General features: G+C 43.0%; 1 protein-coding gene across 5 annotated transcripts in view; it reads right to left on the bottom strand.

Annotated features, from left to right (window-relative positions):
- The window catches only part of PDS5A (PDS5 cohesin associated factor A), a 645453-nt gene that overhangs the window by 480159 nt on the left and 146845 nt on the right, over nucleotides 1–18449 (bottom strand). For all 5 annotated transcript variants that reach the window (XM_033947170.1, XM_033947134.1, XM_033947143.1 and 2 more), the window contains exon 8: nucleotides 14693–14833. In XM_033947170.1, the coding sequence (XP_033803061.1) occupies nucleotides 14693–14833 (141 nt within the window). The remainder of the gene's footprint in view (nucleotides 1–14692; nucleotides 14834–18449) is intronic.

Below are 18449 nucleotides of genomic sequence, written 5' to 3'. Positions count from 1 at the left end.
GTTGGGTCTACTGCTCTTGTTTCCATTCACGTAAGGTCTACTGTTTTTGCTTCCATTTACATAAAAATAATTTGAACCAATGGAAAACTACCTCACAAAGCCCACAATCCCTAAGCCTATCTAACAGAATGACATGATTTAATGTGTCAAAGGCAACAATAATATCAAGAAACACAATCAAGTAATATTTTCCATGATCAAATCCATATTGTAGTTCGTCAAGCATCAATACTAATAATACTAATAACATCTTTGTGCTGTAACACTTTTGAAAAGCATATTGATGAGAATCTAAAATTGCATTTTTTGGAGATACATATCCAATTGCATGTACACTAATTTTTCTAAAATGTTCGACATCAGTAAAGAAGCAACAGAGCAAAAGTTCTTGATATCCTCGGCTCCTAAAATTTTATCCTTAATTATGGGTTGAACAGTTGCTCTTTTTAGCACATCAAGTACTACCCATTCCCCCCAGCATTAAATTCATCATTTGCGTGAGCACAAGATAGATTGTCCTATCCAGTTCTTCTAACAGTATAGGTGAATACAAATCACCTGATGCAACAGTCGGTTTACATATATGCAACAATTTACTCACTTCCCCTTAATCAACATTCTCAAAATCCCAGCATCCAATCACTCCTATCTGGATACTCTCCTCACAAACCGCTCTTGGAATGGCTTTAACAGTTACAACTACTTTTGATTCAAAATAAATATTAAATTCATCTGCAGAAAAGGGCATAGAAGGTTGACTAATATTTTCATTACTAGTTAGTTGTTTAATTACATTAAATAACTCAGGGGGCTTATTTAATACTGCTTTTAATTAATCCTGATAGTACTTATTGCTCTCTGTGGGTACCTTTAGTCTATATTCATTAAGCTTCTTCATATATGATTCTTTCAATTTCACTGTCTTACATTTATGACAATCTTGCTCATTTTTCCTCAGTTGTCTGTGCATTACTATTAAGTCATCACTGAACCATTTCTTTTTATCATTTCCATGATGTACAATTCTTTCTGATTGTGGGGCAACCTTATCCAATGCTGCATTTAAAGTAGCCTGCCATCCTTCTACTGATTTATTAGGCGACGAAAGATCTAGCTTTTCTAATGATGATCCTCACTTTTGCCATAAGTAATCTGCATCAACTTTAGGTCTTAATTTCCTTGTGTATTGACTACTTTTACCGTTCTTAATATTCTTCCCCACTATTACAGCATGATTAGTCCAAGGTTTAATTAAATACAATATCCAATTCTACATCAAATAGTTTTGCAGCAGGTGTAAAATTCAAATTCAGTGTGTTGCCCACCTGGAGAGTCGGACCCGCCACCCCATTGCCTAAATCCAAGAGAATTGAGTGCTTCAAACAGCAAATTCATTGATTGCTTCTGTGACTGCAAAGGCACATTAACCCTTTAATTGGCAGATGGTCAAACAGCTACTTTACATAGCTTAATATTGAACAAGAGCAACAGTGGCAAATAAACAGGTATTCGGAGAGTCATAGAAAACACATGTTGCTTCTGAGCAACAATGCCAAATAAAGGGTTAAAATCGCCAATAATTATAGTTCTAGCCTAAGGTTTGCCAACACCTTGTATAAAAACACTTTAATATAAATTCATGTGAAAAATATTAGGACACTCCATGAAATATTCAGTTCTTTCTTAAGAAATGTTCATATATCGATGTCAAATCTTTTTTTTTTATCTCTGAAAAGAAAGTGATGTAATTGGAGGTAAAAAACAAATATTTTCCTTGATTTACTCATGAAACAAAAGATATCCACAAAAATGTGTATTCTAACTAAGGAATAAATTAGGACATCCCCACATATCCTCCCACTTAAAGTGGCTCAAATTACACACAGGTGTATCACATTAATCACACACAGGTGTATCACATCAAGTGGACATGATTAGAACATTGTTACTCAGCATTTTGAAAGAGGTTTGCCCTACTTAAACCTCAGACATTTAGTTTGGTGTGCTCATAACTGCTGCAGTGAGAGTGAATCCCATGGTGAGATTGAACACCATGGTGAGATCAAAACAGCTGTATGAGGCCTTCAGAAAGATTATAGCAGCTTACAAGTCTGGTAAGGGATTTAAAAAGATCTGGAAAGAATTTGACATTAGCCATTCCATGGTCCGGAAAATAGTGTACAAATGGAGGACTTTCCAAAAAAATTGTCAACACGCCCAGGTCTGGCGGACCAAGCAAGTTGACCCCCAGTACAGACTGCAAGATGCTAAAAGAAGTCTCCAAAATCCCTAATATGCCATCATGGGACCTTCAGCAGACTCTTGCTACTGTTGATGTGAAAGAGCATGCCTCTACAGTGTTCTCCCTAGAAATTTTTTCCGGGTGGCATAAAAAAGTAGCCGGGTGGTGCGGGACAGGGAAATTTGGTGGTTAGAATAGGGTCATTAAATCCAGTAGCGTACCTAGTATATAAAACAGCCAGTGCTGATCATTTTTTTAACAACCCCCTCCTCTATATAAAAAAAAGTTATTTTTAGTAATAATCCATGAGCCACACAACAAGGATGCACCTAGGAAAAGGCAGCATCTTAAATACTGCAGTGAGCACTAGAACACCAACACACGAAACTAAAACTAAACAAGCCAGATCCTGCACAGTCAATTGATTTTGTAGTCATTGCTAACAGAAAACCATGACCTTTTCATACACACAGAAACACCCTCGCCCAATATGGAATAATCACAAATTAAAAATAGAAATATGTAGATAAAAGTTAAACTAATCCAAAACCAGAGAAACAGTGACATGTCCCAGTGTTCTCCCTAGGGCCTTTTAGCTGGGCACTCTGCCCAGCTAATTTAGATACCGCCCGGCTGTAATCTTGATCGCAATCCTGCTGCTGCCTTCTGCTCAACATTAAAAAAAAAAAACCTTCTCACCAGCTTGGAGATTTACCGGGCTGACTCGGCACAGTCTGAATCGCAGGAGCCTGACATTTTTTTTTTTTTAGTTTTTAACGCCAGCAAGCGACTTGAACCCATGTTCCGGACTCTAACATGTGTGTGCCGGCTTCCCTTCTCTTCCCTACGAAACCGGAAGTTACGTCCGGGGGGGGGGGGGGGGGGGGGGGGTAGGGAGGGAGGGAAAAGAAGGGAAGTTGGCACGCACACGCACCAGAGCATGGGTTCGCTATAGGAGACAGGTCAGCTTACAACTTGCTCTTGCTTGCTTCAGGCCTTCCTTGCTGCTGGGTCCTGCCTACTTTCTGTTTCCGTGAAGGCAGGACCTGGCAACGAGGAAGGCCCGAAGCAAGCAAGAGCAGCGACCTATGGAAGATAGGTCAGCGATGGAAGGAAGCTTACAACTTGCCTTAGTCCAGCCCTGCACAACATGCGGCCCAAATCGGATCTCATCGCGGCCCGCGCCCAATATGACTCTCACTCCGCTCTCCTGCTCGTTGGAGTTCAGACTGTGCCAGCTTCTCCCACTAACAGGAACCACCAGCTAGAAGCGTCACTCTCGCGCGTGCTTCTCAAGAATAGATCTCGACGCGAGAAGGGGAAAGGGGTGTTGAAGGAAGTCGAGTTATGAAAACACGTGTTTCCTTTTTCTCTTCACTGAGGCAGGAAAGCCCAGGAGAAGGAAAAGCGTTCCAGTTTGCCTAGAAACAGCATGAGGCAAAGCAGTTTTGCTGTCGCGTGCAGGATCCAGAATCCAGAAGATAATACTTCCAAGGATAGAAGGATTGAGAAGACAATGTGAATATGAAAATTTGCAGAAAGAAGACAATATGGAGCAGCCTTTTTCTGTTGGTTCACTGAAGAAACTGGCAGCAATGCCTGACCATACAGATATATCTTTGAGTCCTGAAGAGTGGGTGTGTGCTTTAAGTAAACTTGGCTGCAATGTCACAATCAATGAGGCCTTTACTTCACGTCGCTACTTCTGATTCGGGGTATGCATAATCTTGTTTGTAGAAAAACTCCCTAATCATCGAGACTATCGGCAGTGTGCTGTACCAGAGAAACAAGGTACAGTGGCACCTTGGTTTACGAGCATAATTTGTTCCAGAAGCATGCTCGTAAACCAAAATACTCGTATATCAAAGCGAGTTTCCCCATAGGAAATAATGGAAACTTGCTTTGATACATTCCCACCCCCCGAGGCCAGCGGCGCTGTTCTATCCCACCTCCCACGAGAACCGGTATTGCTCCCCCAGAAGGCCCCCCCCCCTGTGATCCGGCACCCTCCCCCCACCCCCGCGATCCGGCACCCACCCCCCAGCCGCGACCTGAAGTCCCCCAGACCCACCCGAACCTGCTTCTTACTTTCATCTGGCCTCGGCACCGGCCTCCTCTTCTGTGCTGGGCCTTGAGCATCTGCGCATGCTCAAGGCCTGCGAATTCACACTCTCTCCAAGATTCTCGGAGATCTCGGAGAGAACGTGAACTCGCAGGCCTTGAGCATAATGAATTTACTATTAGCCATGTAATAGTGCCAAAGTAGTCCGCTGGACCAGACTACAATACAGTGATATGGAGAATGTGGAAGAATTATTCAGTGTTCAAAGATGGAGAGAAAGAGAGAGGCCTGGACCAAAGGGGAAAGACAGGAGGAAAATACTGCAGAGGGGGGAGAAAAGGGAAGGAGATAGAGATGTCAGACCATGGGGTGGAGTGGGAAGGAAGAAAGGAAAGGAGAAGAGAGAGATGCCAGAGCATAGGGGAGGGGTGGAGACAAAAAAATGGAGAGGGGGTGAAGCTGAAATAAATCATGTACAAAGGAGAGAAAGGGCACAGGATATAGAGTTTATTGAAGGGACATAGAAAGAGGGAAGATACCATATGGAACAGAGAGAGGGCAGGCACTGGATGGAAAAGGCAGAAAGGGTGGACAGTGGATGCAAGGGGCAGAGAGAGGGTGGACAGTAGATGGAAGGGGTAGAGAGAGGGCAGAGACTGGGTGGAAGGGGCAAAGAGAGAGAACAGATTTTGCATGGAAGGGAGCGAGGACATATGCTGAATAGAAAGAAGAGAGTGAAGAGAAGATGACTAAAGCAGAAACGACAAAAGATAGAAAAAAATATTTTTGTTGCTTTACGTAGAATCAAGTAACTGTATTGTAACTGTATTGATTAAAATGTATTAATAGGAAATGGAAATAAGGCAATTTTGGGGGGGACTAAACCCCTTTCCTCAGGTCAGGACAGGATACCATAACAGCTGTATACTGCACTGTCTTGAAGAAAGATTTGGCCTCTGAAAGCTAATTGAAAAATGGATTAGTCCAATAAAATGGTATTTTCATATTTCTCATTATTTTATTTCTATTTGTTAATTTGTAAAGTGGTGACTTATGTAGAAGTTTATTTCAAATTTACATCTACTGTCTTTATATTTTGCACAGTATTAGGGGTCATGTGTCACTGTTTCTGTGGTGTTGCATTGTATGCAGAGTCTGGTTTCTTGGTTCAGTTTAACTTTTGTCTACATATTTCTATTTTTAGTTTGTGATTATTCCATATTGGGCGAGGGTGTATCTGTATTCTGTGTGTATGAAAAGGTCATGGCTTTCTGTTAGCATCGACTACAGGATCAATTGACTGTGTAGGATCTGGTTTGTTTAGTTTTACAATACATGTGTTGGTGTTCTAGTGCTCACTGCAGTGTTTAAGATGCTGCCTTTTCCTAGATGCACTCATGGATTATTATTAAAAATATCTTTTTTTATATAGAGGAGGGGGTTGTTAAAAAATGATCAGCACTGGCAGTCATATATACTAGGTACACCACTGGATTTAATGACCCTGTTCTAACTTTACTTTTGACGTAGGTGTTGTCCCCCCCAACACACAGACACACACATTATAAGCAGCTTTCAAATGACATTATAAGCAAATAAAAATAAAATATTTTTAATACATTACTAATTATTACCTGCATCTTTATCTATACTGTTTTGCCCTAGCTCTTACTTTGCACTATAGCAAATAAAAAAGAAGCAGATAAAGATCAATCACACAGGTGTCCTTCAAGGCTTAGTAACACCTCTCCATAAATTATGTGGAAGAGGTCTGGAAGTGGGGATAGCATCTATTTCATATCCTCATTGAGACCTCAGGAAGGAACCTAGTGATCAAAACATTATTAGAGGTGTTGTACAGACATTTCTTGTATGACTGGATGAGCTATATTTATCTTTTTTTTTTTTAGTTGTTTAAATTCATGCAGAAATAAATGGCTAGATTGAACCTAATGACTTCATTAATGCATTTCCCTTTTTTAAACCTCTATACCAGTGTTCTTCAACCACCGGTCAATGGACCAGTGCCGGTCCACAGAAATTTCCTGCCGGTCCACAAGGCCAACATGTGTATCAGGCCCAAAACTGTATTCTTCAACCGGCGGTCCACGGTGCGATTGATGCGGCGTTATCTTCGAGCCAGCTCCCTCTTCCTAACTGATTCAGTGCACAAAGCCACAGGCAGTGGCTCCTAAGGGTATCCTGTGCCTGAACTGGAAGCCTTCTCTCTGATGTTGCAACGTCAGAGGGAAGGCTTCCAGATGAGGCAAAGGACGTGCAAGGTGCAATTAGTACTATTATGGGGGCAGGGTCTGGGGTAGACATTGGGTAGAGATGGGCGGGGTCTGGCCCATGACTTAGCCCAGTATTCTTCAACCACCGGTCCACAGACCGATGCCGGTCCATAGAATAATTTTTTTTATTTCTGCCGGTCCATAGGTGTAAAAAGGTTGAAAAACACTGCTCTATACCATTTGAAAGAGGATGAATATCTAATTATTCACTTCTAGAATTGGATACTTCTTAAATTTAGTAAAAATATTCTGGCACAAGTGTCAAACCTTAAAAAAGGAAGTCATATTGAGCATTGGAAAATAATAATAATTAACTAATAAAAATAGTATACATTTAATTTTCCCCACCACCAAATTTCCCCGCCCCGCCCGGCTACTTTTTCATGCCACCCAGCTGGAAAAAATTTCTGAGGAGAACACTGTGTTCCCTAATACTGTGCAAAATATAAAGACAGTAGATGTAAATCTAAAAAAAACTGATACATAATCATCACTTTAAAAATTAACAAATAGAAATAAAACAAATAACGAGAAATAAGAAAATACCATTTTATTGGACTAATCCATTTTTCAATTAGCTTTCAGAGGCCAAATCTTTCTTCAAGACAGTACAGTATACTGCTGTTATGGTATCCTGTCCTGACCTGAGGAAAGGGGTTTAGTCCAAAAGAAATTGCCTTATTTCCATTTTCTATTTATAAAATTTTATCAATACAGTTACAATACTACTTGATTCTATGTAAAACAACAAAAAAAATTTCTCTCTACCTTTTGTAGTTTCTGCTTTAATCATCTTCTCTTCGTTCTTTTCTTTCTATACAGCGTTTGTCCTCTCTTCCTTCCATGCAACATCTGCCCTCTATCTTTGCCCCTTCCACCCAGCCTCTGCTCTCTCTATCCCTTCCATCTACTGTCCACCTTCTCTCTGCCCCTTCCATCCACTGTCCACCCTCTCTCTGCCCTTTTCATCCAGTGTCCGCCCTCTCTCTTTTCCATATAGCATCTTCCCTCTTTTTATGTCGCTTCAATAAACTGTATATCCTGTGCCCTTTCTCTCCTTTCTACATGATTCATTTCAGCTTCATCCCCTCTCCATTTTTCTGTCTCCACTTCCTCCCCTATGCTCTGGTATCTCTCCCTTCTCCTTTCCTTCCTTCCTTCCTTCCCACTCCACCCCATGGTCTGGTATCTCTATATCCTTCCCTCCCCCCAAGCCCTGGCATCACTCTCCTCTCCTATCTCTCCCTCTCTGCTCTGGCACCTCCTCTCCTTTCTTTTCCACTGGGCTGGCATTTGTCTCCTTAGTTTCCCTTCCCTCTCCCCTGCCCTGGCATCTCTCTCCTCTCCCCCTCCCTCTTCTGGCATCTCCTTCCATTCTCTTCCTCTCTCCTTCCTTCCTTTCTCCTGGTCTGGCATCTGTCTCCTTCCCCCCCCCCCTATGTCCTGACATCTCTCCCTCCATGGTCTAGTATCGCCTTGCCTTTCCCTCCCTCCCATGGTCTTGGCATCTCTCTTTCCTCTCCTCTCCCTTCCTAGTTTTCCTTCTCCCTCCTTCTCTCTCTCTCCCCCCAATTGGGTGCAGCAGCATTTCTCTTTCCCTATCTCCTCTCACTCTCCTCCTCCACTGCTCTTCCCCCTTCCCCCATCCACTCTTCTCCTCCACTGCTCTCCCCTAGGTCCTGCTGCAGCTTTCCCTCTTCCATTTTAAGTCCAGCAGCACTCTCCTCTGTTTCCAATCCAGCAGCACCTATCCCTCTCACCTCCCTCCACCGCTAAGCTCCAACAGTACCTCTCCCTCCCCTCCTCTCTACTTCCGCTTCCCCCACCAACTAGCTGCAGCATCTCTCCTTTCCACCCCCAGGGCTAGCAGCACCTCTCCTCTCCGACTAGCAGGGCTCCTCTCCCTTCCCTTTCCCTCCACTTTGACTAGAAACAGTACCTTACCCATTCAACTCCCAGGTTTAGCAGCACCACTCCCTCCTCTTTTCCTTGCCTCCTATCAGCACCTCTCCCCTCTTATCTCCCAGGTCCATTGGCACCATTCCCCCGTCCCAATTAACAGGCTCTCACCGGCTCTCATCGGCTTGGGGATTCCCCAGCCTGACTCAGCACAGCCTGAAGTTCTGTGTTTGACTCTGGCCAAAGAAAGTAAAGAAAGAAAAAAAAACCCTGAAAATCCAGGCGATTTTTCAAACTCTCCCCGTAACACTAGTCTGGACTAGCAGCAGCACCACTCTCTCTTTATTGTAATTTGCCTGACTGCTGTCATAGCTTTAGCAAGTCAATTCTCTCCAGCAGCCTCCAGGCCTCTGCTAGACTGTCCCGCCTCTGAGGAAAAAGGAATTTGCATCATCGGAGGTGAGGCGGCCTAGCAAAATCCCCAAGGCTGCAGAAGGGAATTGACTCGCTAAAGCTACGGCTTTTCCATTCTGCGAAAAAAAAGAGACCAACTGATTTTCCCACCAAAATTCAGTTGGTGACCAATGGACTTTCCTGCCTCATTCACCTCAAGCCCCAACAAATTGGGTTTGAGGACCCACTATATATAAAGAGAAACTGCAGAACTCACAGTATACCCTGAAGATAGCCACAGCATGATGGATGATACATAGGTTCTACCTGACCAGAAGTGGCGAGACCCAGAAAACTGCAACAAGCATGATGCCAGCTGCAGAGGCTTAAGAGAACAAATAGCTGTTTGTTGATTTCAGAATTGTGTACCTTTCTGCCACCATCATCCACTTTAACCATATTCAAGGTGTTTCTAAGACTGTCTTGCTTGAATTGATGCATTCATTCCTGAATTTGTCTTCTGTCAACATCCAAGTTCCTGAATGCTGTGTTTTTTGGTGAATTTCACAGCTACGATTTTGAACTTCTTGCTTATCGGGGCATGACTCAAATAAATTGTCATTAAGAAATGGAATAGGTGTTAGAAGAATAGAAGTCTTAACCACTCTCTCTTTTTCACCTACTACTCAATCCCCCATTTCATTCCGCTGTACTCACCCTCTCAGCTCTCACCAGCCTCAGTTAATCCTGGTCTCTCCTTTCTTTTGTATTAGAGAATGACACGGGGAAAAAATCTGTCCCCGTCACTGCCCTGTCCCCGGCCCATCATCCCCTTCACTGCCCCGTCACCATCATCCCCTTCACTGCTCTGTCACCGTCACTGCCATCCCATTCTCCGCCCCGTCACCATCCCCGCAGCATCCATATAAGCCTCAGTACTGCAATATTTAGCTTATTACTTCCTTATAAATCAAAGTTCTGGCTGCTGAACTAGAGAAAGAGATGTTCAGCTGGCAGGGCTTTGTTTATAAATTTTTATCAACCCAACTAATATACTACTTTATCCTAAAGCAAAAAAAAATAAATAGAATTTTTTTTTCTACCTTTGTTGTCTGTTTTCTGTTTTCCTCATCTTCGCATTCAATTCCTTCCATCCACTGTGTGTCTTCTCTCTGAGTCTTCCATTTGCTCTGTTACTGTGCCTCTCCCTTCACTTCCCCAATTGGTCTGGCACCCATCTTCTTCCCTCCACTCCCCCATAGTCTGGAATCTGTCTTCTTCCCTTCCAGCGTCTTCTCCCCACTCTGTCTTCCACATTTCCCTTCAGAGTCTGTTCCTCTCCACCCTCCTTCAATGTCTGTTCTATTCCTTTCCACCACCACCCTTCCCTCCCTCCTTCACAATCTGTTCCTTTTTACCACCCTTCAGCTCTTCTGGTGCGGCCCATCTACCTCCCTCCCTCTTACTTTCGTGGCACGTTACAATGTAATTTGTGCAAGCCGCTGGAGCCTGCGAGCTCGGTCCCCAAACAATCTCACTTCTGTGTTCCTATTTTCCCCATTTCTAATATCTCCCCTATGTATCTGGCATTGCCCCCCCTGTGTCCATATACCATCCCCATGGCATTTATATCCCCTTTATGTCTCTGTCCCTATGCCCCCATGCACATAATTTCCCCTGTTTCTGTTACCTTCCTGTGTCCAGATTTCCCCTCTCTTCCTTTTCCACACCAATGTGTCTCTTCTCTTCAACCCCATCTAGCTTCTTTCTCTCTTTCTTCCCTCCCCCGATTCTATGCATCTGGCTCACCTGCCTGCCCTCCCCTTTCTTTCCTGCTGTGGGTTTCTTTCTCTCCCTCTTTATCCCCTTGGACCAGAATCTCTTTCCCTTTCACTCCCTCCTTCCTAGTGTGAGCCGGGAACACGCGCCCCCTCCCGCCCGATTGCAGCGTTCTGTCAGCTCTCTCCCTCCACCTCACCTTAGATGCAGAGTTTGACGGCTTTCTTTTTCGCCCAGCCGCACGTGTGGCTGCTCAGTTGTTCAATCTTCTCCTCTGACGAAACAGGAAATTGCAACAGACAAGAAGATTGAACAACTTGAGCAGCCGCGCATGCGTGGCTTTTTGAAAGCGTGCGGCTGGGCGAAAAAGAAAGCCGGCAAACTCTGCATCTAATGTGAGGTGTAGGGAGGGAGATGGCAGAACGCTGCGATCGGGCGGGTGGAGGCTGCTGAACCGCGCAATCCTTGATTGCCTCACTGTGGAGACAAGACCTTTACTGCTCCACGGGGCGATGAGTGGCCTTGTCCCCATCCCCGCAGCGACCACTATTTTTTCTTTCCCCATTTTGGCGGGTTACCCGCAGCTACTCGTGGCTAGCCGCGGGTAACAACCACCGTGTCATTCTCTATTTTGTATCCAGGCTAGCAAGTCTCCCATTTTCTTTTTCAATCACTCACCCCTCACATCCAACATCTTTATTCTTCGCTGTGTGTCCCCTTTTCTGTGTGTTCTTCACTGTGTGTCCCCTTCTCATCTTCAATCCCCTTATTGGATCTCTCTCTCCCTCCTCACACCCTCCCCAATCCAGCATCTTTTTCACAACTTGCCCCCCTTTTTAGTGCTTCTATTTTTCTCTACTTGCCCTCTCCCTAATACAGCACCTCTCTCGCTTCTTGCCTCCCTAATTCCAATACTTAATTGCCTTTCCATAACCTTATTCAGCATCTCTCTCCCTCCCTGTCCCGAGTCCAGCGCTTCTTTTTCTCAATTTGCCTTCTCTTGCATCTTCTCGCTCTCTCCTTGCTCCCCCAGTGTGGCACCTCACTCTTTCCTTTCTTATTTATCTCTGGAAAAGAAAGCGATGTAATTGCAGGTAAACAACACAAATTTTCCTTGATTTACTCATAAAAAAAGAGATATCCACAAAAATGTGTACTCTAACTGAGGAATAAATTAGGACACCCTAATAGCTAGTGTTACCCCTTTTGGCTGAAATAACTACAGTGAGACGCTTCTTGTAGCCATCTACTAGTCTCTGAAATCGGTCTGAGGAAAGTTTGGCCACTCTTCAACGCAGAATTCTTTCAGCTGTGAGATGTACGAGGGGTTTCTTGTATGTACAGCCCGTTTCAAATCACCCCACAGCATCTCAATGGGATTAAGATCAGGGCTTTGACTCAGCCACTCCAGGACTCTCAATTTCTTAGTTTTCATCCAGTCCTTGGTGGATTTACTGGTATGTTTTGGGTCATTGTCATGTTACAGGGTCCCATTCTGCTTCAGTTTTAATTTTATTACAGATGGTCTCTCATGTTCCTTAAGCACCCTCTGATACATAATAGAATTCATGGTGGATTCTATGATGGTGAGCTGGCCAGGTCCTGCTGCAGCAAAGCATCCCCAAACTATGACACTTCCACCTCCATGCTTCACAGTTGGTTTGAGGTTCTTTTCCTGGAACGTTGTATTTGATGTACGCCAAACATGTCCTCTTTTCTGGTGTCCAAATAATTCAATTTTAGACTCATCTGTCCATAGAACACAATTCCAGAAGTCCTGGTGTTTTCTATGTTCTCTCTGGCAAACTTCAGTCTGGCCTAGATGTTTCTCTTAGAGAGCAAAGGTTTCCTCCATGCACACCTCCCATGCAAGTTAAATTTGAAGTGTCTTTCTGATTGTAGAGGCAGTGTTCTCCCTAGCACTTTTTAGCCTGGTGCTCCACCCTGCTAAATTAGGTGAGCGCCTGGCTGTCATCGTGGTTGCGAATCCTGCTGCTGCCGACGCCGCCACTCAAACATTTTCAAAATCCCTCTCACCGGCTTGGGGATTCCCCGGCCTGACTCGGCACAGCCTGAAGTTCTGTGCCCAACTTCGGCCAAAGAAAGGAAAAAAACCCCCAAAAAACAGGCGATTTTCAAACCCTCCCTTGGATAACACCTGTTACGGTAAGTAACTGTGCTTCATCCAAGGGAAAACAGGCAGCTTATTCTCACATGTGGGTCACCTCCAAGCTAACCAGAATGGGATGTTGGGAGTGTTGGATACTGACTGGCCGAAGTGCCCATCCTGTCTGGAAAAAGATTCCAGACAATAATGTGAGGTGAATGTATGAACTGAGGACCAAGTAGCAGCTTTGCAGATTTCATCAATAGGAGTAGAACGAAGAAAAGCTACTAAAGCTGCCATAGCTTGAACTTTATGGGCTCTGACCCAACTCTCCAGTTGCAGCCCAGCCTGAGCATAACAGAACGATATGCAAGCAGCCAAGCAGTTGGAAGTCGTTTTCTTGGAAACAGGATGCTCCAAATTGTTAGGATCAAAGGAGACGAAAAATTGAGGAGATGTCCTATGTGGCTTTGTTCTGCCAAGATAACAGGCCAAAGTTCGCTTGCAATCCAGAGAGTAAAGAGCCGTTTCACCTGGATGAGAATGAGGCTTAGGAAAAAAACACTGGAAGTACAATCAATTGATTGACATGAAACTCAGTGACAACTTTTGGTAAGAACTTTGGATGGGTTCAAAGTATAACCTTGTAAACAGTGGGTCTGCCACTAGTGTTTTAAGTTCACTCACTCTTCTAGCAGAAGTGAGGGAGATGAGAAAAACAACTTTCCAGGTAAGGTACTTGATATGAGCCGTAGACATTGGTTCAAATGGAGGCTTCATCAACTTAGCAAGAACTACATTGAGATCCTATGCCACTGGAGGTAGTTTAACATTGAAAGGTCCTTTCATGAATCTGGAAACCAAAGGGTGAGTTGGCCAGGTCCTGCTAGAGCAAAATATCCCCAAACTATGACACTTTCACCTCCATGCTTCACAGTTGGTGTGAGGTTCTTTTCCTGGAATGCTGTATTTGATGTATGCCAAACATGACCTCTTTCCTGGTGTCCGAATAATTCAATTTTAGACTCATCTGTCCTTAGAACACTTTTATTTCATGAGTAAATCAAGGAAATTTTTGTTGTTTACCTGCAATTACATCACTTTCTTTCCCAGAGATAAATTTAAAAAAGATTTGACAACGATATGTGAACATTTATTAAGAAAGAACTGAATATTTCATGGGGTGTCCTCATTTTTTCACATGACTGTAGATCTGTTTCATATCACAGACAGATTTTGAAAGAGTACCTTCTCACCAATATGTGATTTTTGCTGGAGCCATTTATCACATTTTGTGGCATTGAACTGATAACTTAAAACTTGGCTCTTTGATTGTAAAGCTAATGGTTCCAGAGCTATAGATTTGTTTAAATCAGAAAGGCTCCATGGGCTTCCTAAACCATTAACTCACCAAATCTACTGAATAGCATAGCTTGGAGTAGCAGAACAAAAGAGGTAACTGCTGCACCTCTTCTCAGGTTTTCGACTGTTGAGACAAAATGATCTGGGGGTTCAATTTTCATCATCTTTGATTGATTGATGGACTTTCTGACACAAAACTGGGTAAAGACCACTGCATCACCTCCTAGAAAGGCATGCTTTTCTATAGTCATACTTTAAAAGAAAAATAATCAATTTCATATTTTATGACAATGGGGCATTCTATAAGTTTTATAATCTTTGGCTTCAACTATATCACTAGCAACAGGTGTTTGTATTCTAATGGAAGGACTGTGGAATTATGGGCTGAATCACAAACCCTGTTCTGCACTCCCTCTTCACTATTATCAGCCCCTATCCCTGGAAGAGCTAGAGGAGAGAGTATATTGCAACCATGGAGTATTATACATAGTGCTCTTTATATTGAAATAGCACATAAGTAGGAAATACTAATCAAACCCTCATCTTTCTCTTACCTTCAATTTGAACTCTAGTTGTGGCATGACAGACAGAAGTAAATGAGGATCTATGGCAAACAGTTCTTGTATCAAATCAAAAACATGTTCAGATAAGTCACTCACTGAAGATTTTCCTAAAACCAGTACTTGATTAAAAAACTGGAAGAGAAAAGAGTTTACAGAAAAATAATTAGCATTAGTTTATAGTCTGAGGATTTATCACAAGGTTAAACTCTCTTTTACATCTCTGCCTCTTATACACATCAGCCATTATGACACCAATAGTGACATTATATTATACTCAGAATGTCAATTCATTATTCATTTAGTTTATTTGATTTAATTTAAAAACATCCTAAAAACCAATTTTATTTTCAATATCATTATGTAAAACCATTAATTACCTACAAACAAACAAATTTTAAAGTGCAGTATGTGCTCAAGTGAAAAACTGGGCTAAGCTACAATTGTCCTGATTCAAATATCCTTAATTTTTCTTTTCTTCTTCTGTTACCGCAGTCCAAAAAGCTTGACCCACGCAGTGTTTAAAGTGCTAGCCATCCATTAAAATCTTTATATCCTTTGTGTTGAAACCAACTCTACGGTTGCTCTCCTAGATCATTGTTAATTTCCAAGTCAATGATTTACTCTCTAATCAGCACTGGCCTCTAACTCCAGCTGAGTTTCAGTTAAGCCCGTCATCAGGGAGGCATATAGAGTGGATACTGTCTTTATTCTTAATGTAATTTTCCATCTGAGAGTTCCTGCTGGATGGTGAGCACTTTAAACACTGCGTGGGTCAAGCTTTTTGGACTGCGATAACAGAAGAAGAAAATAAAAAATTAAGGATATTTGAATCATTTCATCTTGATTTAAGTGTATATTGACTGGTTTATAATGAACTACTGTATACACTTTATTGAATCTTGAAGATCAACGGATAATCATTATAGATTTATTGAGCAGGACAATTGTAGCTTAGCCCTGTTTTTCACTTGAGCACATACTGCACTTTAAAATTTCTTTGTTTGTAGGTAATTAATGGTTTTACATAATGATATTGAAAATAAAATTGGTTTTTAGGATGTATTTAAATTAAATTAAATAAACTAAATGAATAATTAATTGACATTCTGAGTATAATTGATAAACTGAATGTTAGTGAATTAGCTGGAATATTCCACTTTGTATGTTTGTGTTTAACCAATAGTGACATGACAACTTCAACAACACTTTATTTGGTCTGGCCTTAGAAAAAAAACAAACCATTTTGTTTTGCTTTTCCTGCTAAAAAGAATAAACCAGGAAACATAAAAACATTTTTGACAGAAACTGGAATAATGACTAGATGAAAATAACATAGACAGAGGCTTGTAGCTAGAATGAAGCACTGTCCTGATGGAGGATGGCTGGAGAGGGCTGGGACTTTGAAGCAGGCAGAATCGGGACGGAGAAGAGAACAGCCACTCTTATCAATACAGAGTAAACAGAAATTAGAAAATCTTAAAGAAAGAGAACCTGAGGATAGGTTTGGGTTATAAACTAATATCTGTGAAGGTGAAATTTAGTCTTAAATGGTAATTTCCTTTCCTTGATTCCTGCTAGGCGAACACAAAGAAAAATCCAACGATTCTGCAATAAGTCAAGGCAAAGACAAAGAAAAGAAAAAAAAAGGACTGCAGAGAAGATTGTCCAAGTAACAGGATTTTATTTAAAATCTATGAAAGTCAATAAAGTATGTTCCAAGAGATGGCTCTCGTGTGCATGGGGACCAGACCCAACACGGTCCGTGTTTCAGAGAAACACTCTTTCCGTAGGGGTCCAAGTTGTCCTGCTTCACTAGATGAGAACCGTATGGATTACAACAGAGTTGAATAAAATCCATAGACATATAGAGGTTCTCGCTCTAGCTAAGACTGAACCTGAACATCAATACTCACACCTTCCTGAGTCTGAAAAAGAGAGGGGACCAAGTTCTACCCCATCACCATAAAACTGAAGAGTAGGTCAGCTGCCACCCCCCACCAAGCTCCACCAGAAGTTGAAAGGCTGGAGAATGCCTGTTGATAAAATTCATCTACATGTTTTCCACTCTCACAATATGAGCTGCTGAAATTGCAATCAGATTGAGTTCTGTTCAGTTGCAAAACTAGCTAACTGGACATAGTGGCCCAGCTAACTATACTCCTGGCTCTATCTGGCTGTGATCATGTTGTCTGACATATTATCAAGACTTCCTTTCATTGCTGCAGAATTAAGTGAATGGCCCTCACTTACAAACAGTGATAGTCCAAGATGCTTCATAATTCAACCACTGCACCTGTGTGATCCATCCAAGGCAATAAACCCTCCAACTCCCAGGCTTGCATTGGTGGTGCCAGACACCCAAACTGGCGGGTTTAATTGATCTCCCTTTAAATAACATAAGAATTGCCATACTGGGACAGACCAAAGGTCCATCAAGCCCAGTATCCTGTTCCCAACAGTGGCCAACCCAGGTTCTCAAGTACCTAGCTAGATCCCAAGTAGTAAAATAGATTTTATGCTGCTTATCCTAGGAATAAGCAGTGGATTTCCCCAGGTCATCTCAATAATGGCCTATGGACTTCTCTGAAAGTGCTACAAGGTGTCTTTCCACCTACCGGAAGAAAAGCTGGCCAGCATGCTTAGAGAGGTGCTCCTGGTGCCCTCCCCCCAATCGATTGATGTAAGCCATCACTGTGATGTTATCCAAGAATATGTGGACAACCTGATGCCGGAGGTGAACTAGTCAAATTGCCTAAAGCTCCAGGTGATTGATCGACCAGTTCAGCTCGGAGAGGACCCACCGGCCCTGAACAGAAACATCCATTCAGACAGCCCCCCAGCTTATGAGACTGGCATCTGTCGTCATGATAATCCACAAGGAAATCCAGAGGGGAAGACCTCTGGAAAGAGAGAGAGGGTGCAGCCACCAGGTTAAATTGCTTCAAGCCACCGTCGTCCTAAGCAGTGGGGCATGCAGTGTGAAAATTAGGGCATTATGCAGAGGGTGCAAATGGGCCCTGACCCAAGTAACCACATCAACTGTCGCCATCATGGTCCCTAGAATCTAGAGATACAGGCTATCAGAACCAGAGTGATTAGGAAATCCCTGACCACCTGGCACACTTCTCCTGACACTGCATTGACTGCCTTTAGGTCCAGGATCAGCCTCCAATCTTCGGAGCCTCTCTTTAGAACGATGAAGTATACTGAGTCTCCCAGAGCCTGAGTCTTGCTCCAAAATGGGCTTTTTAACCACAATGTTCAGCAGCCTGCGGACCATGTCCTCTACCCGAGATGCCTTTTCTGGCTTTCCCTCAAGGAAATCCAGAAAATAATCCGCCAGGGGACAATGAAATTTGCAGCTTGTAGCCATCCCAGAGGACTTCCAGAACCAAACAATCCAAGGTAATGGCCTGCTGTTCCGCTAGGAAGGCCTGGTGTCAGAATTGCTTCTTGGTGGGTGCATCGAATGGCTCCCCATGGACAGCTATCATCGAGAGACTCCAAACCTCGGCCTGGCAGCCAAAGAAGAGCGTTGCCCAGAAGAGAGCCCAAAGTACTGACGGGAACGCCTGAAGGGACGAAAAGTAGTATGCCCCAAACCCCTGAAGGGTTGGGGACAGTGGACAGGCAAGGACTTGGACCTGTGGTCCTGCACACTAACCATAAGGACATCCAGACCTTTGCAAACAGGTTTTGCCCCTGGAAAGGCAATCTGCACAATGTTGCCTTTGAGGACGAAGCACCA

The sequence above is a fragment of the Geotrypetes seraphini genome, chromosome 1, assembly GCF_902459505.1.
Source record: "Geotrypetes seraphini chromosome 1, aGeoSer1.1, whole genome shotgun sequence".
NCBI classification, from domain to species: Eukaryota; Metazoa; Chordata; class Amphibia; order Gymnophiona; family Dermophiidae; genus Geotrypetes; species Geotrypetes seraphini.
This window is presented reverse-complemented; position numbering and strand designations above follow the sequence as displayed.